The sequence below is a fragment of the Rhinatrema bivittatum genome, chromosome 7 (assembly GCF_901001135.1).
Source record: "Rhinatrema bivittatum chromosome 7, aRhiBiv1.1, whole genome shotgun sequence".
Classification (NCBI taxonomy): Eukaryota; Metazoa; Chordata; class Amphibia; order Gymnophiona; family Rhinatrematidae; genus Rhinatrema; species Rhinatrema bivittatum.
In genome coordinates, this window is record NC_042621.1 from 221,851,387 (window position 1) to 221,872,727 (window position 21,341).

General features: G+C 50.3%; 1 protein-coding gene across 1 annotated transcript in view; it reads left to right on the plus strand.

Annotated features, from left to right (window-relative positions):
• NOC3L (NOC3 like DNA replication regulator) overlaps nucleotides 1–21,341 on the plus strand; it is a 180,870-nt gene that overhangs the window by 92,951 nt on the left and 66,578 nt on the right. The window contains exon 10 of the mRNA XM_029609874.1: nucleotides 14,735–14,863. Within this exon, the coding sequence (XP_029465734.1) occupies nucleotides 14,735–14,863 (129 nt within the window). The remainder of the gene's footprint in view (nucleotides 1–14,734; nucleotides 14,864–21,341) is intronic.

The following is a 21,341-nucleotide window of genomic DNA, read 5'->3' on the forward strand; positions in this document are numbered from 1 at the left end:
AACAGCCTGCATAGGCTAAAATCTGTGTGTACTTTTTACCTGCAGACTTTAGCCAGAATTTTCAAAGTGGATTTATGCATACAAATCTGTGAAAATTTGCAGTTGTGTGTGTAACTTCACGTGGCATACATGCACAAAGTTACACCTGCTCTGGAGGAGGTACAACTTTATACATGCTAATTTACATGCATTCTTTTGAAATTCAAAAGTATGCACATAAACTGGGCTGGATTTTGGATAGGGTGAGCAGAAGGGTTGACTGTGAGCTGGAGGGTATCCTCTGCACCGTCAGAATCACCCATCCTACTGTGGCTGAAGAAAGTCCTGGCATGCCCACAGTGGGATAAAGGTGTCCAGGTGTGGCCATGATGGATCCACTCCCTAGCTCTGGGCTGGTCGATGCCATTTTGGACCCGGAGCTAGGGCCACTTCAGGCTACCATTAGACAATCAGGGATTCTTCTTGTATAGGTAAGGAGGTTCCATGGGGTGGGAAGGGAGGCCACTAGACAACTAGGGAATGTTTTTGTGTGGGTGTCAGGGAACTGCCATCATGTGCAGGGGGATGCGCTTTTTGCCTAGGATGCCTTTTGCCCTTCAGCCGGCCCTACACGTAAATCCCAATCCTGTCTAGGGCCAGTGCAACCCACTGGGCAGACAGTGCACTTGCAGAGAGAGTGTTATCACACAGCTGGAATTCAGAACCTGGCTTACCACCTTCACTTCCAATCCTGAGTCCTTTGAGCAATGGCAGCACCTAGTTAATGAAATATTCCTGCTGGAACCTGGTGCTTTGCCTGTTTTGGGGAAGCAGAGCTTGAGGCGTATGGAGGCAATGTCTGCAGCTGCCACCACCTCCCTCCCTCCCCCCAGTATGTTGCTCCTACAGGAACCTTGACTTGTAAAGGAAGCAGAAAAGGAGGTGTCAGCTCCATGTGTCTCTCAGGACTCCTCCTCATCCAGGCCAAAAGACATTTTCTTGCCAGGGTTCTCACTGCAGCCCATCACTGTGGAAACAGCCCCCAGCTGGCACATACTAACCTGGCAAGAACTCGCAAGAAGACCCCGACATGCTGCAGTAACTTGCCCTGAGATTTGTGGGCCCAGAAGGCAGCAGCCAATCACAGTGGGCTTTCCTGTGGGTCAGGCATAGGCATCTTTGAGAGATGTAGTGCACAATCTGAGCCATAGAAAGGTGGGATGTGGGGGCTTGGAGACTTGGTGGGAGTTGTGGGCAGCGTATTCCTCCCACTCTACCATGAGGCCTAAGCTCAGGGTCTGTGGAGAGATGGAACTGGGCCTATTCATCCCCCGCCCCAACCTCTGTCTATTAGGAAAAAGCTTCCTGTGGAAGGCCCCCGTCAGAGAGGGGTCAGCCCTGTACATTTTCTCTTACTTTATGCTGCATTTATTTCCCTGCAGTATCTCATTTCCCTGCAGTATCCCTGCTTTTTGCATCCCAAAGGGGAAAAAAGATTAAAAGAAGTCTGTCCTATCTCCCTATTCTTTTCCTAAGAAAAGAAAAACAAATCGAGGCACTGCAAGGTCATGGGCTGGTCCTGTGGCTGGTGGTAGCAATGCGCACAGCGATGCAAATAACTCATGTTGGGTTGGGCATTGGGAGGCTTCTTTCTGACAGCCAGAATAATCCGGGCATGTCATGGATTCTGGGGATAATTTACATGCACAAAAGGGCAGACTTGGCTGGAAGTTGGGGATACAGGGAGAGCTTCCCAGGAGTGGGAGGGGAAAGTGGGGAAAGACTTCCCATATCCCCTCCACCTCTGGGAGAACCTTCCATGGGGTGGGGGGGGGGGGGGGGAAGCTATACAGAAAGCTTTCTGAATATCAAAGAGATGGACGATCGAACCTGAAATGAAGATGAGATGAATGTTAGGGAGATGGTGACAGGACCCAGGAGGGGGGAGGGTAAGGGGTGCAGGAAGAAGGAAAAAGAGGATGGGGGAGTAGAGACCAGGGAGCAGGAGAGAGAGGCAGGACTGGGGACTGAGAGAGAGGATACCCTTACTAGGGGAAGGATGCAGGAGAAAGATATGATGGTTGGAAAAGGAGATTAGTTATTGAGTGTGGGTGGTGGGAGAAAGAAATGCATTATTTATTTATTGCTGTATTTATGATTCGCTTATAGCATAGATGTACTAAGCCAAGTACAGAAAAACACACATTCCATCGGTTAAAATAACTAAAAACAATATAACAAAAGCATAAAAACAAAAAAAATTAACATAAAATTAAAACTATATATACCTAATTCATTAAAAGCTTCTTGAAACAAGTGTCTTAAGCTGTTTCTAAAATGTGATAGATCATCAGTCTCTCTCATTGTGGCAGGCAAGGCATTCCAACAGATATGGTGAAGGAGGGAGAGAGGATCAGGGTTGGTGGAAGATGGAGAGGACTGAGGATGGAGACAGGACCCTGGATTTGGCTGGGGGGCTGGGGAAGGTCCAGGAAGCTATTGGAGGAAGAATTGGGAAAGGTGAACATGCAGGAAGAGATAGGAAAAGAGACGAGAAAGAACAGAAGAAAGGAATTAGAAGAGGACAGAAAGAGAAGGAAGAAAGAGAAACTATTAAAATATCTACTTTGAATGAAAGAGTCAAAGAAGAAAAGAATTGACACAGAAAAAAGGGTACCAGAAAAAGAGAGAGAAAAAACAATAAAAAGAACAGAGTAAAGACCAGGAAATGAGAGTAGAAAGACATGCTAAGCCAGAAAATCAAGTTGGGGTGCCAAAGGTTGGAAACTATTGTATTAGCTTCTAGAGAATATTAATAACTTATTGGTGTAAAATGTCCTGTAACCCTAGAGAAGAAGAGAGATGGGGTGATATGATATGGACTTTTAAATACCTGAAAGGTATTAATGCACAGGCACCAAACTTCTCCCATTGGAAAAGAAGCTATAGAACTAAGGGTCATGATATGAAACTCCAAGGAGATAAACTCAGAAGAAACATCAGGAAGTATTTCTTCACCAAAAGGTGAAGAAATGCCCTCTTAGAAGAGGTGATGAAGTCAATGATGATAAGGAGTTCAAAAGGGCATGGGATAAGCACAAGATGGAATTAGAGAAACTGGGTAACCTGTGTTTTGTTTTTAGATACAGCCTACATGGAGCAGGAGACACAACCCTGAACATTTTGCTAGGTGGACTAGATGCACCATTTGGGTCTTTATCTGCTTTCATTTACTATGATACTTTGTACCTTGAGCTAGTTCATAGTCTCAGGACTTGGATGTGTCGCCCACACAAAATTTACATGTTGGGAATAGCAGGATTTTGTTGGCTTTCTTAACTTTTTATGATGCTTAATTAATTTTCTTGTATACAGGATATACCTGCCAGTCCTAAGGCTTTTGTATTAGATTTGAAATATTTTATGGTAACAACATGTAAAGATTGTGGGGCGGATTTTCAGAGCCCTGCTCGCGTAAATCCGCCCAAAACCGGGCGGATTTACCCGAGCAGGGCCCTGCGCGCCGGGAAGCCTATTTTACATAGGCCTCCCGGCGCGCGCAGAGCCCCGGGACTCGCATAAGTCCCGGGGTTCTCCGAGGGGGGCGTGTTGGGGGCGTGTCGGGGGCGGGCCCGGTCGTTGCGGCGTTTCGGGGGCGTGTCGGCAGCGTTTTGGGGGCGGGTACGGGGGCGTGGCTACGGCCCGGGGCGGTCCGGGGGCGTGGCCGCGCCCTCCATACCCGCCCCCAGGTCGCGGCCCGGCGCGCGGGAGGCGTAAATCCCCCGACAAAGGTAAGGGGGGGGGTTTAGACAGGGCCGGGCAGGTGGGTTAGGTAGGGGAAGGGAGGGGAAGGTGAGGGGAGGACAAAGGAAAGTTCCCTCCGAGGCTGCTCCGATTTCGGAGCGGCCTTGGAGGGAATGGGGGTAGGCTGCGCGGCTCGGCGCGCGCCGGCTATACGAAATCGATAGCCTTGCGCGCGCCGATCCAGGATTTTAGCGGATACGCGCGGCTCCGCGCGTATCTACTAAAATCCAGCGTACTTTTGTTTGCGCCTGGAGCGCAAACAAAAGTAGGCTATTCGCGCGCCTTTTAAAATCCGCCCCTATGCTTTTAGTTATTTTTTGAGAATAGATCATCACAGTTTATCATGTGTACCGTCCACTGGATAAATTCCTGCCTTCTACTCTGAATGAATTGCCTGCTCACTACTGGCACTTCAAGGATAAGTGTCCCAGATTCACCCACCAGAAATCTGATTGCCTTACTCTAACCCCATTGCACACATCTACTATATGCAGTGTTTGGACACTTGGTTATTGTTTGGGGGGGGGGGGGGGTTTAAGCCTGTGAAGGGCTCCATTAAAATCCATGGGGATTGAGGGGGCAGCATAGTAATTATCTGCACAAGGCAGCAAAACAGGTGGCATTGGCCCTGTTCCCACCCCAGCTCTGCCCTCTGGAGCACCTATTTAGTATGTGCATAAAAGCTTGTTTAAAATTGTGTTCCGGGTATACTTTTACATGCATACCCACTAGGGCCTTTTTCAGAGAGCCAGAACCTATTTAACATAGTAAACAACCTAACAAGTGACAACACAAGCAGTCACCTAACCCTACAAGAGAACCAATGCAATGATGTAGCCCAATTCTTTAAAGATAAAATCGAGAACCTAAGAAAAAAAAATCCCTAGTACTACAAAACAACAGATTAAGATGCCCACTAGAGAAGTCAGTAACTGGTCAGAATTTGAGGAGATCACAAATTTTGAAGTCGAGAAAATGATAAACCAAATGAACCCTGCTACCCATGTAATTGACACCATACCCATCACAGAATTAAAAAAATTAGCCAACACAATAACCCCAAACACTAACAAAAATCATCAGCTTCTCACTAGATGAAGGAGTTATGCCGGATACATTGAAAGGAGCTATAATCAAACCAATTATTAAGAAAAAAACCTCGACCCCCTAAATCTTAGCAACTACAGACCAATCTCCAACTTACCCCTAATTGCCAAACTAATTGAAAAAACAGTACAAAATCAACTTCAGACCGCCTTGAAAATAACAACATACTATACCCAGCACAACATGGATTCCGCAAACAGTACAGCACGGAGACTTTGCTATTAGCCCTATCAGATAATATATTAAGAGGCTTCGACTCAGGAACGCACTACATTCTGGTTCTTTTAGATCTATCCACAGCATTTGACATTGTAAATCACTATTTATTTATTTACTTACTTTTATATACCGACATTCGATCGAGATATCACATCTGTTTACATAAAACTGAGTGAATAGGGCAAGGTCTGCCGTATTTTACATTGTAGCAAGGTAACTTATCTATGATCTAAAGAAATGGGTGGAAATAGTAACAAATATGAGGGGATAGCATTTAAAATAACATTAATATTACTTTGTAATGAGGTAATTTGTATCTTATAACATTTTACATTGTAACGAGGTCACTTAAATAACATATAACACTTATATACATTGTAACGAGGTAATTTATATAACATTTTACATTTATATAACATAACATTTTACAAAATACTAATCAATAGACTGAAAGAAATAGGACTCACTAATTGTTACGGTTACCAGACGGATATAGTGGAACCACAGTTTAGACCGCTTACCTAGTGTAGTAGTATTCGGGACGCTGGGGATTAGTGCAGGCACCGGACGGCAGTCCGGGTCAAGACAGGCGGTAAGCAGAGTAATCCAAGGCACAGTCCGGGTCGAGGCAGGCAGCAGGCAATCAGGAATCACAGCAAATAATCCAACAGGGCAGGCAGCAGGCAGAATATCCAAGGCACAGTCCGGGTCGAGGCAGGCAGCGAGCAATCAGAACCACAGCAGATAATCCAACAGGGCAGGTAGCAGACAGAATATCCAAGGCACAGTCCGGGTCGAGGCAGGCAGCGCGCAATCAGAACCACAGCAGATAATCCAACAGGGCAGGCAGCAGGCAGAATATCCAAGGCACAGTCCGGGTCGAGGCAGGCAGCAGGCAATCAGGAATCACAGCAAATAATCCAACAGGGCAGGCAGCAGGCAGAATATCCAAGGCACAGTCCGGGTCTAGTCAGGAAGCGAGCAAAACAATATCCAGCGAAAGCTCAAAGACAATCGTGGCCGAAGCAGGAAACAGGAGAACTGCACTCCTTTAAATAGTTCCAATTTCCCGCGCAAAGGGACTCCGTCGGCGTCTGACGTCAGGGGGCGTGGCCAGGATCCGAATCGCGCGGGACTCCCCTCGCCGTCGCGCGATTTCAGCAAAGCCAAAATGGAGGGTCCCCCCAGCACTATCGAACCCGCGCTGCCGATGTCGCGGAAGCTGCCCGAGTGCGCCCCGGACCCCGGACGGACCCTGCCTCGCGCCGTGCTGCTCCGGATCGCGTGAGTGCCGTAACAGTACCCCCCCCGCAAGCCCCCCCCCTCCGCCCCGGAGGACCAGGCTTGGAGGGATAACGACGATGAAAGGCCCGGAGTAACCGAGGGGCCCGTATATTACCAGAAGGCTCCCACGTGTTTTCTTCCGGGCCAAAGTGCTTCCAAGAGAGGAGGTATTGGAGCCGCCCACGCACACGTCGGGAATCCAAGATAGCCTGAACTTCGTAGCGATCATCCTCAGGCAGAACTGGGAGCGTGGGCTTTTGCAGACGATGAGGCCAGGACAGTACGGCAGGTTTCAAGAGGGAGACATGGAATGCGTTATGAATCCGTAAAGAGGACGGGAGACAAAGTTGATAAGTAACCGGGTTAAGCCGCCGCTGGACGGGGAAGGGTCCAATGAAACGCGGAGCAAACTTAGCAGAGGGCAATCGCAAGCGAAGGTGACGAGTACTCAACCAGACGAGGTCCCCACACCGGAGGGCAGGAGCCGGAGACCGCTGCTTGTCAGCCTGGCGCTTCATGGCAGCGGCGTGTTTAGTCAACAAGGCATGAGTTGCAGTCCATAACCGGGACATGGAGGCGACGGTAGTGTTGACTGCCGGACAATTAGAGGATGGACGAACAGGCAAAGGGAAGTTCGGATGCCGGCCATACACCAGGAAGAACGGGGAACAACCAGAAGCATGATGGACAAGGTTGTTATGGGAAATCTCAGCCCAAACCAACAGGGAAGCCCAATCGTCCTGCCGTTGATTCACGTAGGCCCGGAGAAATGCCTTCACCGATTGATTAGTCCGCTCCGTAAGTCCATTGGATTGAGGATGATAGGCGGAGGAAAACGCAAGTTTTACCCGTAGAAGTTGACAAAGATTAGTCCAGAACTGCGCCGTGAACTGGACACCCCGGTCGGAGACAATATCGAGAGGGAGTCCATGGAGGCGAAAGACATGGTGCAAGAAAAGACGAGCCAGTTCAGGAGCGGAGGGCAACCCAGGAAGAGGAATGAAATGCGCCATCCGGGAAAAACGATCCACCACCACCCAGATGACAGTATTCCCTGCGGAGGGAGGAAGATCAGTAATAAAGTCCGTGGCAATATGGGTCCACGGAGCCGAGGGAGGAGGGAGCGGCTGTAACAACCCGAAAGGTCTCCGGCGAGGCGTCTTCTGGGCCGCACATACGGGGCAAGAGTCCACGAAATTCTTGACGTCCCTCCCCCAGGTAGGCCACCAGTAATGCCGAGAAAGGAGTTCCTTGGTGCGAGCAACCCCAGGGTGCCCCGCCAGATGTGCAGAGTGGGACCAGCGAAGAACCCGTAAGCGGAGACGTTTGGGAACGACAGTCTTACCGAGAGGGACCGTGAATGCGGCAGCCACTTGGATCCTGGCGGGGTCGATGAGAAAGCGAGGAGGGTCGGGAGCATCAAGAGAGTCAAAGCTCCGGGAGAGAGCGTCCGCGCGGACATTCTTTAGGGCAGGCCGAAAGCGGACCAGAAAAAAAAACCGGCTAAAAAAAAGTGCCCATCGGGCTTGCCGGGGATTCAAACGCTGGGCAGTAGCCAAATATTCGAGATTTTTATGGTCCGTATAGACTGTGATCACGTGGCGAGCTCCCTCTAAAAGGTGTCGCCATTCTTCAAAGGCTAATTTTATAGCCAAGAGTTCACGATCACCGATGGTGTAATTACGTTCCGCAGGCGTAAATTTTTTGGAAAAAAATGCACATGTTACCCACTGGTCCTCTGCTGATCGTTGGAGAAGCACTGCCCCTACTCCCACGGCAGAGGCGTCTACCTCGAGAGTAAAAGGTCGTGCCGGGTCTGGACGGCGGAGACAGAGATCGGTGGTGAACTCCTCCTTCAAACGATGAAAGGCCAATACCGCCTCTTCTGGCCAGGGCTGCATAGAGACACCTTTCTTCGTAAGCGCTGTGAGGGGTGCCACTAAAGTGGAGAAATGGGGAATAAACTGCCTGTAGTAATTGGAAAAGCCCAAGAACCTTTGTAAGGCTTTCAATCCCACCGGTTGAGGCCAGTTGAGGATGGCGTTGAGCTTGGCAGGGTCCATGGACAACCCCCTGTTGGAGACAATGTAGCCGAGAAACGGTAACCGCGGCTGATGAAAGACACACTTCTCTAGTTTGGCGAACAGACGATGGTCACGGAGACGTTGGAGGACTTGGCGGACGTGAAGCACATGTTGAGACAAGGAGTGGGAAAAGATCAGAATATCGTCCAAGTATACTATTACATGGGAATAAAGAAGGTCACGGAAGATGTCATAAATCATGTCCTGAAATACCGCGGGGGCATTACAAAGCCCGAAGGGCATCACGCAATATTCATAATGACCATCATGGGTATTAAACGCGGTCTTCCATTCGTCCCCCTCCCGAATTCTGATCAAGTTATAGGCCCCTCGTAAGTCCAATTTGGTAAAGATTTGTGCCCCCTTAATGCGGTCGAATAATTCCGAAATGAGAGGAATGGGGTACTTGTTTTTCCTGGTGATAGAATTAAGACCACGGTAGTCGATGCAAGGTCTTAAAGACCCATCCTTCTTTTTAACAAAAAAAAATCCGGCTCCAGCCGGGGAGGTAGAGGGTCGTATAAAGCCGCGCTCCAAGTTCTCAGCAATATACTGGCGGAGAGCCAGTGATTCAGGTTCCGATAGGGAGTAGGTGCGTCCCTTGGGTGGAATCTTTCTAGGTAGGATTTCAATGGAGCAATCATATTTGCGGTGAGGTGGTAAAGATTCTGCGTATTGCTTGTTGAAAACGTCCTGAAAATCCTTATAGGAATGTGGTATTCCATTAACAAGTTGCGTAGATTGCAGTGGAATTTCTGGAAACTTCTTGAGGCAGTGTTGAAAGCAAAATGGACTCCATTTCGCAAGGTCTAGAGACGCCCAATCTATGTGAGGCTGATGAAGGCGTAACCAAGGTAATCCTAGGATTATCTGATTAACAGATGACGGGAGTACTAATAGTTGAATGCTCTCTTGGTGGAGGAGACCGGTACGTAACAGCACAGGTCTGGTAATCTGGGTGATATGCATTCCCACTGGTCGTCCCGAGACAGAAGTTACCGACAGTGGAGTGGCCAAGGACTCCACCGGGATCTGATATTTCTGTACCAGAAGTTCCTGGATGAAGTTGCCAGCCGCCCCTGAGTCTAGGAATGCCTGCAGATGCAATGGTTCGTTGTTTAAACAAATGGTTGTAGGTAACAATACTTGTGGAGAGGGAGTGGTGGAACCCAGGGAGGCCTCTCCTACCCGACCTAGGTCCGGGAGTTTCCCGGTTTGTTAGGGCACTTGTTCAGGAAATGTCCGGCTCCTGCACAATACAAACAAAGGTTCTTGGCTCGTCTTCGATTGCGTTCCTCGGGAGTCAGACGAACCCGATCAATCTGCATTGGCTCATCTGTATCTGTTGACATCTGGCCAGATGCTGGAACAACCATCGGTTGCTGAAATGTTGGAGCCAAACGAAAATTTCTCCGAGTGGCGGCTCGCTCTCTAGTTCTCTCCTGGAAACGTAAGTCCAAGCGAATGGCGAGTCGAATCAAACCCTCCAAGGTCTCTGGAGGATCTCTACCTGCCATCTGATCCTTAATATTCTCCGCCAGGCCTTGACGGAAGATGGCAGTCAGACTTTCCTCGCCCCAAGCAAGTTCAGTGGCTAAGGTGCGGAAATGAACGGCGTATTCCCCAACGGTTCGGGAGCCTTGCTTTATCTGAAGGATATCATTAGCCGCAGAGGACGAGCGTCCTGGCTCATCGAATATCAGGCGAAATTCTTTAAGGAACCGATCTAAAGAATTGAGGATAGGATCATCTCGTTCCCATAGAGGGGAAGCCCAGGCTAAGGCCGGACCCTCTAACAAGGAGAGGATAAAAGTAGTCCTTGTCTTATCGTTGGGAAACGAGGCAGGTTGCAGAGAGAAATGCATTCTGCATTGATTAATAAATCCTCGACACAATGCCGCAGTTCCATTGAAACGAGGCGGTGGTGGTACCCTGACAGGGGTAGGGGTCACCACTGCGCTAGGTGCGGGTCCCGTTGGTAGGTGGGCTAAGGCATCCATACGTGCGACCAGTCGGTCCAGGACCCCTGTAACTTGATCCAGGACCCCCTGCTGTTGTTGGATTTTATTAGCCATTCCAGGAATGGCTTGTAAGGCGGTCAAATCCACAGGCTCCATGGCTTCGGCCAACTGTTACGGTTACCAGACGGATATAGTGGAACCACAGTTTAGACCGCTTACCTAGTGTAGTAGTATTCGGGACGCTGGGGATTAGTGCAGGCACCGGACGGCAGTCCGGGTCAGGACAGGCGGTAAGCAGAGTAATCCAAGGCACAGTCCGGGTCGAGGCAGGCAGCAGGCAATCAGGAATCACAGCAAATAATCCAACAGGGCAGGCAGCAGGCAGAATATCCAAGGCACAGTCCGGGTCGAGGCAGGCAGCGAGCAATCAGAACCACAGCAGATAATCCAACAGGGCAGGTAGCAGACAGAATATCCAAGGCACAGTCCGGGTCGAGGCAGGCAGCTCGCAATCAGAACCACAGCAGATAATCCAACAGGGCAGGCAGCAGGCAGAATATCCAAGGCACAGTCCGGGTCGAGGCAGGCAGCGAGCAATCAGAACCACAGCAGATAATCCAACAGGGCAGGCAGCAGGCAGAATATCCAAGGCACAGTCCGGGTCGAGGCAGGCAGCAGGCAATCAGGAATCACAGCAAATAATCCAACAGGGCAGGCAGCAGGCAGAATATCCAAGGCACAGTCCGGGTCTAGTCAGGAAGCGAGCAAAACAATATCCAGCGAAAGCTCAAAGACAATCGTGGCCGAAGCAGGAAACAGGAGAACTGCACTCCTTTAAATAGTTCCAATTTCCCGCGCAAAGGGACTCCGTCGGCGTCTGACGTCAGGGGGCGTGGCCAGGATCCGAATCGCGCGGGACTCCCCTCGCCGTCGCGCGATTTCAGCAAAGCCAAAATGGAGGGTCCCCCCAGCACTATCGAACCCGCGCTGCCGATGTCGCGGAAGCTGCCCGAGTGCGCCCCGGACCCCGGACGGACCCTGCCTCGCGCCGTGCTGCTCCGGATCGCGTGAGTGCCGTAACACTAATAAAATAATACAATGGTTTGAGTCATACTTAAACAACAGATGTTTCCAAGTATAAATCAAAAATACACTTTCAGACAAAGTCACACTGCTAACTGGGGTCCCACAGGGATCAGCCCTGTCTGCAACACTCTTTAACATTTAACTCCTCCCAGTATGTCACCTACTAGCAGGCCTAGGAATCATACATTACATATATGCAAACGATATACAACTACTGTTACCCATTGTAAACACAATTGAAGAAACAATGAAACTAGCCAATATGTATCTTGAGATAATTAAACAGCTCCTAAACCAGATGGAACTGGTAATAAACATCGACAAAACTGAATTCTTACACCTTGAGCGTAAAAACATACACCATATACAACCGACATTCACAAACAAAAATAATCAAACTGTTGAATTAGCAATAAAAGTACGGAATCTAGAAGTAATAATTGACCCTGAACTAAACATGAAACAACACATCTCACAGAAAATAAAAGAAGGATATGTTAAACTAATGACCCTGAGAAAACTAAAACCCCTATTAACACTAAACAATTTTTGCTCAGTTCTACAGGCAATGATATTCGCAAGCACAGACTCCCTGCTGTTAGGACTACCGCAATCTACGATTAGGCCACTGCAAATATTGCAAAATTCCGCCACTAGAATTCTGACTGGCAAAAAAAAGTGTGACCACATTACTGGAACATTTGCCCAATTGCACTGGCTCCCAATTGAACAAAGAATACAATATAAGGCACTATGTATAATTCATAAACTAATCCATGATGAAAAAGCAGATTGGCTTAACACCGCACTGCGCATACATGTCCCGCAAAGAAACCTGAGATCTGCTAATAAGGCTCTACTAACTGTCCCCTCTGTCAAATCAGCCCGCCTCACGCAAGTAAGGGAAAGAGCACTGTCACTGGCGGGTCCTGTGCTATGGAACACCATGCCACTCGAATTAAGACTGCAGAGAAATCTGAAAATATTCAAAACTAATCTGAAAACCTAGCTCTTTAAACAAGCTTTTTATAAAGATAAAGAGAAGGAGAAAAACAGTTGATTATTACGGACGCACCAAACAAGAAGTTGTTATTGTCATTTTTTACCTACAAATGCATATTAATGTTAAATTCAAACCGACTAATAACTTCCTAACAAACAGGCTTAACTTAAACACTTAGTTTATTCTACTACATTGTTACCGTACTGTGATGGCACATGATTAATTTGTAATCTATACCACTCTTAATTTTCATTATCATGCCTTTTTGTAAACCGTTGAGATGGTTATCTAACTTACAGGTCGATACAATAACGTTGAGTTAAAGATTCCCGGTCTGTAACGTGCTGGGAGCGCACAATACAGACGAGTAAGGCCATCCAGCGATACAGTCTCCAGTTTCACGCGTCCTTAGCGCTTCCTAAACCCTTTCCGCACCCAGCATGTAAATGAACGAAAAAGCTGTATAATGAAGGAATTAGCTATTCCCCTGCGATACTGTAACGGGCGCTGATATTATCTCCTCCGTAACCCGCTGTTCTGCCGCGGCCTTAACCTGCTAGTTTACCGCCTCCCCCTAGTAGGAGTTAGTGTAGTGTAGTGTAAAAACATTGCTTACCCGCCCTGGTCCCGTCTGGTCTCCTGCAGCCCCGTCCGGTCCCCTCCTCCCGAAGCAAAAAAAAAACAAACGAAAAAGTAGCAAGGCTCGGGCCTGCTATGGTAAGTGTAAAAAGTGTTAAAAACAAAAAACCTGTGTGTTATATAAAAAAATAAAACAATTTTAAATACCTGTCGGAGGGCCGTGGGTCCAGGCGGCCGGTGGGCGGCGGGCAGCCATCAGCGGCATCCGGTAGTCCCTTCTCCCTTCCTCCCTCCCTCCCCTGCCTGGATGAGCGCCAAAATCGCACGGGCAGGGCGGCAGCGGGGGGGGGGGGGGGGGGGGCGGCAGCAGGATCCGGGAGCGGCGGGTAGGCAGCAGGATCCAGGGGCGGCAGCGAGATCCGGGGAGCGAGTAGTGGCAGCGTGTTCGATCGGGCAGGCAGGTAGGTGGCAAAATAAAGATGGCCGCCTGCACGGGAAAATCGTGCAATTGGCCGCTGAAGACGTGGATCCTGCTGCCGCTGCCCCCCCGGACCCCGCTGCCGCTGCCCCCCCGGACCCCGCTGCTGCCTACCCGCCGCTCCCGGATCCTGCTGCCGCCCCCCCGCTGCCGCCCCCCCCCCCCCTGCCGACCCGCCCGTGCGATTTTGGCGCTCATCCAGGCAGGGGAGGGAGGGAGGAAGGGAGAAGGGACTATCGGATGCCGCTGATGGCTGCCCGCCGCCCACCGGCCGCCTGGACCCACGGCCCTCCGACAGGTATTTAAAATTGTTTTATTTTTTTATATAACACACAGGTTTTTTGTTTTTTACACTTTTTTACACTTCCTGGTGCCTGTCATTTCAAATGTCATTTGAAATGACAGGTACCAGCGCACCCAGGTTACTGTATAGGCGCTGTTACAGCGCCTATACAGTAAAATGGGTTGCGCGGGCATAACCCTTCCCTAACGCTTCACAGCCGCGGCATGCATTTGCATGCGATTAGAGGAGAGTATCGGGGAGTTAGTGAAGAGAACTGTGCGTGCGGGGAGGAAGGGTGCGCCTGACACTGCCGCACTGTTTTTACCGCGGCCTTACTGTATCGAGCCGTTAATGATGGTATAGAAGAGTTTTTAAATAAATAAATAAAATAAAACTGGGTTTTAAACGCATGAAAATTAGCCTCAAAATGGAAAAAGCCCTTTAGTACATATGAACCCGAGTGGCCTGGTTAAGTAATTGGTAAGTTATAGCCATGTGACTTGTAGCAGAGACACACACGCATAGGTGTGACAACGTAACTAACCCTCATGTTACCTTGAAAATAATTTATTCCACTGTCAGACACTCGGATTTTGAAAACCTGAGCTTGACTTTGACAGGAAATGAACAAAAAAAGACTTTTAATAATGCTGATTTATTTTCAGAGAGCAGCAGGGTGTTCCAGAGCTTGTATTGTCCTTCATATAAGTTGTAGGAGCTCTGTGTTCTGCTTCATGTTTTACAACACAGTGCAGCTGTGCAGACAGGAGACAACAATGCATAGCCTGCTGGGTCTTACTGCAAAATTATTATCCTGTATAATTTTCCCAGGGGAGCTACTTTTCATGCGCTAAATTATCTTTCCAGATTTCTGAAATGTGTTGTGAGGCGGTGAAGAAGCTCTTTAAACAAGATAAACTAGGCCATGCTTCCCTGTGTGTTGTTAAGGTAATTTCTGGCCTTGTAAAGAGCAGAAATTACAACATCCGTCCCAAGGTAAGTTTCTGGCTTGCTGCACTTAGAGAATAAGGGAAATTTCTTTAATTTTATTGTATGATATCTAATGGCAAGAATGTCCTTAAATGAGGAGGAAATCAGCTGGAATGTTTTGTTTCTCTCTAAATCCTGGGTTAAAGTGAAGGATGGGTAAAATGGCATGAATTAAATCCTCCTTTAAAAAGAGGAGGATTTGGATAATGGAAGTCAAATTGGGATTCAGCAAAAAAAAAAAAAAAAAAAAAGATTTTTCATTCTGCTATAAAAATAGCGAAATGAAGAGCTGTGGCTAGAAAAGGGGCGGGGGGGGGGGAATAGTGTGCACCCCGCCTCGGTTTCAGCCACGGCGCCCACTGTCGCCTCCATAGTGTCCCTACAAAAGGTGTAGCTATTTCCGGTACCACTGCCAGCGATAATGTGTAAAACATTATCGTCCGTAGTACAACTGGCCCAATTTTTAAAATCCCGCCCAAACCCCTCTCCTTTCCCTAATTTAAATTATTTCACTACGATGCAGTGGTCATTGCATGCATTAGGGCCTTATCACAAGCAATAACGGCCCATCACATTTTGAAAAATGACTCGCTCAGTTATTACCATTTAAAATTTTTTTTACATATCTGCTGAAATGTCTGTTCCATTGTAACCTCTGGGTGGGATGGATCCTTTACTTGGCACCCAGGGGCACATAGAAAGAATAAAAGATGAATGAAAAATATTTATTGATTGAATAATATTTACACTTCCCGTAATTTGATTAGCAGCAATAAACAATATGACAGCGGATAAAATAAACTTGTGACTTCATGTCTTCTAGCAAAGTCTTTTAATCACTTTGGAAGCACTCCTTATTTACACTGAATTTCTTCTTCTCCCACTTACTTAGTTTCCTCACAGTATATAGATTGAATTTAGTTCAATCCTCCTTTACCTCCTAATTTAATTCTTAAATCTTCCCACTGAATATGGTTAGAAGGTATACAATCCCAATTTTTAATTTGAACTTAGTCCCAAATTTAATACCTTCCAAGAAATCCTTTAGACATCCTTTAATTCCTTAGACAGCACCAGAAGGGTACTTAAACTCTTTTCTTGATTCTGTTAACTCCTTAGGCAGTGCTTGGTGGGCACTTCACTCCCTTATGTAAAACTTCCCGCAATAGCAACAAAGTTTTAGCTAACTTTGGTTGTATCTTCTTTGTTTCTTCTGGAAGTGCACTTTACTGTAATCCCTTGCTTTAGATAGACTTTGCAACCTTCTGTTTCTTTCAAGATGACTTCACTTTTTAATAAGTTTGACATTCTGGCTCCCAGGTACCAAGAAGCAGGAAGGGTGGAATACATTTTCCATGCCTTCAGACAGAGGAGATGGTATTAAAAGTCAGTAAATGCAAAAATATAATTCCTCTGCATCAGGTCACCAGACAACTTAAATCCTCTGGAGGAGAGACAAAAGACTGCCAGAATCTACCCTTGCATGATCAAACCTTTCACAGCAGTCACCCTTGTCCACTATGAACGGGTACCAAGGCTCTTGCAGGGAATGCTCAAAGGTTTGTTTAAAAGAGTCCAAAAACAAGCTTAAAAGCTGGATAGATGAGTCAGCCGGAGGCTGACTCCTAAATGGGAAACTTCCTTACTCCTTTCCCATAAATTAGGAAAAATGTAAAACAAGAGCCAGAGAGCTTCTGCCTCCTTGAAAGAGTAACAAAAAATCTACAACTTGTTAAATTCCAAACTCAAAATCCACGAGGATAGCTGGTGCATTGGACTGATAAAGAGCTAGGACACACCATCTGCATGTTCCACATGGGATATCAAAACCAAACCTCAACCTCTTTCAGTTGTTTCCTGTTGAACCTCCCCAGATTAATAAGAACATGCCATACTGGGTCAGACCAAGAGTCCATCAAGCCCAGCATCCTGTTTCCAACAGTGGCCAATCCAGGCCATAAGAACCTGGCAAGTACCCAAAAACTAAGTCTATTCCATGTTACCGTTGCTAGTAATAGCAGTGGTTATTTTCTAAGTCAACTTAATTAATAGCAGGTAATGGACTTCTCCTCCAAGAACTTATCCAATCCTTTTTTAAACACAGCTATACTAACTGCACTAACTACATCCTCTGGCAACAAATTCCAGAGTTTAATTGTGCGTTGAGTAAAAAAGAACTTTCTCCGATTAGTTTTAAATGTGCCACATGCTAACTTAATGGAGTGCCCCCTAGTCTTTCTATTATCCGAAAGAGTAAATAACAGTTCCCTGTACGTACCTGGATCAGTCCAGACCGTGGGTTATGTCCCCAATCCAGCAGATGGAGTCAGTCCAAAGCTTTGAGGGGGCGTCACCATAAGTACTACTACCCCCTCTGCAGGAGTTCAGTATCTTCTGACTCCAGCAGATGCGAGTAGGGGAATCTGGGCTTGCTCCCGATCACCTATAACCTGTTTGTGTTTCCCTTGTCTTAGGACTTTATCCTCTGTCTTTAACTAGTTTGTCTGGATCAAGTTGTTAAAAAAAAAAAAAAAAAAAAAAAGATTAATTAATTAGGACAAAGTTAATTACCTAATTGGAGAGGCGTGGCTTCCCTGTCGTGCTTCTCTGTCTCTCTCTCTCTCTCTCCTTCCGGCGTTAGTGGCTTCTTCGGGGTAAGTTGCCTTTTCTATTGCTGCTGTTATTTTATTTTTACAGTTAGGTTGGACGCGGTTGCCGGTGGGACCGGCCTACCAGCGTCTTCTCCCTCTCCCGCGGCCATCTTGCGGCTCCACGTGGGCTGCAGCAGGGAGCAGGGGGAGAGTTGTCGGCGGGTCGTGCGGCCAGGAAGGCCCCCCCGCGGCGCCGTTTTTCTCATCGGCGGGTAGCGCAGGCCATCCGGGCCCCCCCGCAGCGGCGTTTTTCTCGTCGGCGGGTAGTGCAGGCCATTTGGGCCCCCCCGCAGCGGCGCTTCGTCTCGCGGCCCCCCCCCCCGTGGTCGGGGTGTTCTAGCTGCCGGGACCTGTTTTCCCATCGCGATCTCGATGCCGCGGCCGGCGCGTTGCTCGGCCTGCGGCGAGCCTGGATCGCGCGTGTCAAGGGAGGGGATCTGCGCGAGGTGCCTCCCCGGGGGGGAAGGCACGTCTCGGACCCTCACTCATTCTCTCCCTATGGCAGCCTTACCCGGGCGGCGCGGGCCGGCCCCTCCCCCATTCCTGGCGGGAACGGCGGCCATTTTACATGCGCTGCACCCTGAGGGAGCACAGGCAGCGCTGGGGGATGGGGAAGCCTCAGAGGGCTCTCCCCCGTACCTACATCCGGAGACAGATCCGGAGGAAGACCCGCAGGGGCAGGGTCCCCCGGGGCCCCCACCCGCGGTACCCCCCCCGAGTAGGCCGGGGTTTTCCCCGGAATTTATTCGGCTGATGCACACTGCGTATCTTCAGGAGCTGGCGGCTCCCATGGGACCTCCACCACCCAAGCTACCGCGGCCTTCGTCCCTCTCCCCGGCCCCCCCCGCTCCGGCGGGCGTGGGGGCCCCACAGCTCCCCGTACACGCCCGACTCCCGGTGGCCTCGGGGGGGACTGGGTCGGCCCCAGTTTCCCCTGGGGCGGATCCTGCAGCTTCGGGGCAAGGGGACTCTACTTCGGAGGGAGAGGATCCACGCACGCTGCGCCTCTTCCAGCGGGATGAGCTGGACGACCTAATCCCTCAAATCATCCAGGGATTGGACCTCGATCCTCCTCCGGACCCGCCAGCTCCCGTTGCGCCCGCTGTCGTCACTTCCTCTAAGAAGGGGGATCCCGTACTGGCAGCTCTGCGTCCGAGAGCTCAGGCTTTTCCCATTCACGAGTCGTTCCTGCAGCTTCTCACCAGGGAATGGGATGCCCCGGAAGCCGCTCTAAAGGGCAGCCGCGCCATGGAGAGGCTGTATCCGCTGCCGGAAGATTTCCTGGATCTCATCAAGGTACCCAGGGTGGACTCCGCGGTGTCGGCGGTCACGAAGAGGACGACCATACCGGTTACGGGTGGAGCGGCGCTAAAAGATACGCAGGATCGAAAGTTGGAAGTCTTCCTCAAGCGAGTCTTCGAGGTTTCCGCCGTGGGGCTGCGGGCGGCGATGTGCAGCTCGCTTGCCCAGCGGGCCAGTCTTCTCTGGGTGCAGCTACTGCTCACCTCGCAGGTGTTACCACCCGAGGAGGCCGCCCAGGCGGATAGACTGGAAGCTGCGGTGGCATACGGGGCTGACGCCTCCTACGATCTCTTTAGGATCCTCGCCCGCTCCATGGCCTCGGTGGTGGCGGCTCGTCGACTTCTCTGGCTACGCAACTGGGCGGCGGACACGTCCTCCAAATCGAGTCTGGGTTCCCTGCCATTCAGGGGTAAGTTCCTGTTCGGGGAGGACCTGGACCAGATCATCAAATCCCTGGGGGAAAACGCGGTCCATCGCCTGCCGGAAGACAGATATCGTTCCACCAGGGCATTCTCGTCCTCCCGGACCAGAGCCAGGGCGCAAAGACGCTACAGGACTTACAGGCCGGCGGCGGCTCGGCCCCCTGCCACCAGGTCTCAGACCTGGACACGCTCCTTTCGCGGGCGCCGCCCCGCGCGTCCCGCTCCCGCGGCGGGACAACTCTCTCTCAAGTCCTCTCAATGATGTTCAGCTCGCCCACTCCGCCGTCCCCAGGATTGGAGGGCGGCTGGCGTTCTTCTACGAGGAGTGGGCGCGGATCACCTCGGATCAGTGGGTCTTGGACACCATAGGACGCGGCTACGCGTTGGAGTTTGCCCGCGCTCCAAAGGGACGGTTCATCTTCTCTCCCTGCGGCTCGGCTGTCAAGCGAAGGGCGGTGCAATTGACGCTGGACAGATTGTGGGAAATAGGCGCCATTGTGCCCGTACCCTCCGCAGAGGTGGGCTCGGGCCATTATTCCATCTACTTCGTGGTACCGAAGAAGGACGGTTCCTTCCGCCCCATTCTGGACTTGAAGGAAGTCAACAAATCCCTTCGGGTGGTCCGGTTTCGCATGGAAACGCTACGATCGGTGATCGCGGCGGTACATCGAGGGGAGTTCCTGGCCTGCTTGGACCTGACGGAGGCCTACCTTCACATTCCCATTTGCCGGGAGCATCATCGTCTCTTACGGTTCAAGATTCTGGATCAGCATTTCCAGTTTGTGGCGCTCCCGTTCGGATTGGCAACGGCTCCGCGCACCTTCACCAAGATTATGGTGGTCGTGGCGGCTGCCCTTCGGAAGGAGGGTATCCTAGTTCATCCTTATCTGGACGATTGGCTCATCCGAGCGAAGTCTTTTCGGCATGGACAGACGGCAGTGGCCAGGGTGATAGAGTTTTTGCAGTCTCTGGGATGGGTGGTGAACTTCTCCAAGAGCTCCCTCGTGCCCTCGCAGCGCTTGGATTTCCTGGGAGCGACCTTCGACACCCGTCTGGGCGCGGTTTTCCTACGACAGGACAAGGCACAGGCCCTACGAGAGCACATACAGCGGTTCTCTGCATTACCAGCTCCCACCTCCTGGGACTATTTACAGCTCCTGGGGGTGATGGGGTCTACCATCGACATGGTCCCCTGGGCATTCGCGCACCTCCGACCTCTGCAAAGAGCACTTCTCTCCCGTTGGAAACCACTCTCGCAGGACTACCAGGTGATTCTCCCGCTGCCCCAGCTTGCCAGGAGCAGCTTCTCCTGGTGGATGGTCCCGGAGAATCTGGCTCGCGGCATGTCCCTCGATCTACCAGATTGGGTAGTGGTAACCACCGACGCCAGTCTCATAGGCTGGGGAGCAGTCTGCGATCGCAGCGCCACACAGGGGACGTGGTCCGCGGAGGAGTCGAAGTGGTCCATCAATCGTCTGGAAACCAGAGCGGTCAGGTTGGCGCTTATCCACTTCCTGCCTCTCCTTCGGAATCGGGACGTCAGAATCTTATCCGACAACGCGACAACGGTGGCCTACATCAACCGACAGGGCGGCACTCGCAGCCCGCAAGTCGCACTCGAGGCAGCGATGCTGATGCAGTGGGCGGAACGGCATCTGGGCCGTCTGGCGGCCTCACACATCGCGGGAGTAGACAACGTCCAGGCGGATTTCCTCAGTCGCCAGTTTCTGGATCCCGGAGAGTGGTCCCTCTCCGACGAGGCCATGCAGTTGCTTGTCCGGAGGTGGGGACCTCCCCACCTGGATCTCATGGCGTCCGCCCAGAACACCAAGGCTCCTCGGTTCTTCAGTCGCCGGAGAGAGCGGGGGGCGGAGGGCGTCGATGCTCTCGCGCTCCCGTGGCCGGCCGATCTACTCCTATACGCGTTCCCTCCGTGGCCACTGGTGGGAAGACTACTCCGCCGGATAGAGGTTCATCAGGGGACGGTAATACTCGTCGCGCCAGAGTGGCCAAGACGGCCTTGGTTTGCGGACCTCCTTCAACTGGTAATCGACGGACCCATCCGTCTGGGACATCTGTCCCGCCTCCTTCACCAGGGACCGGTATTTT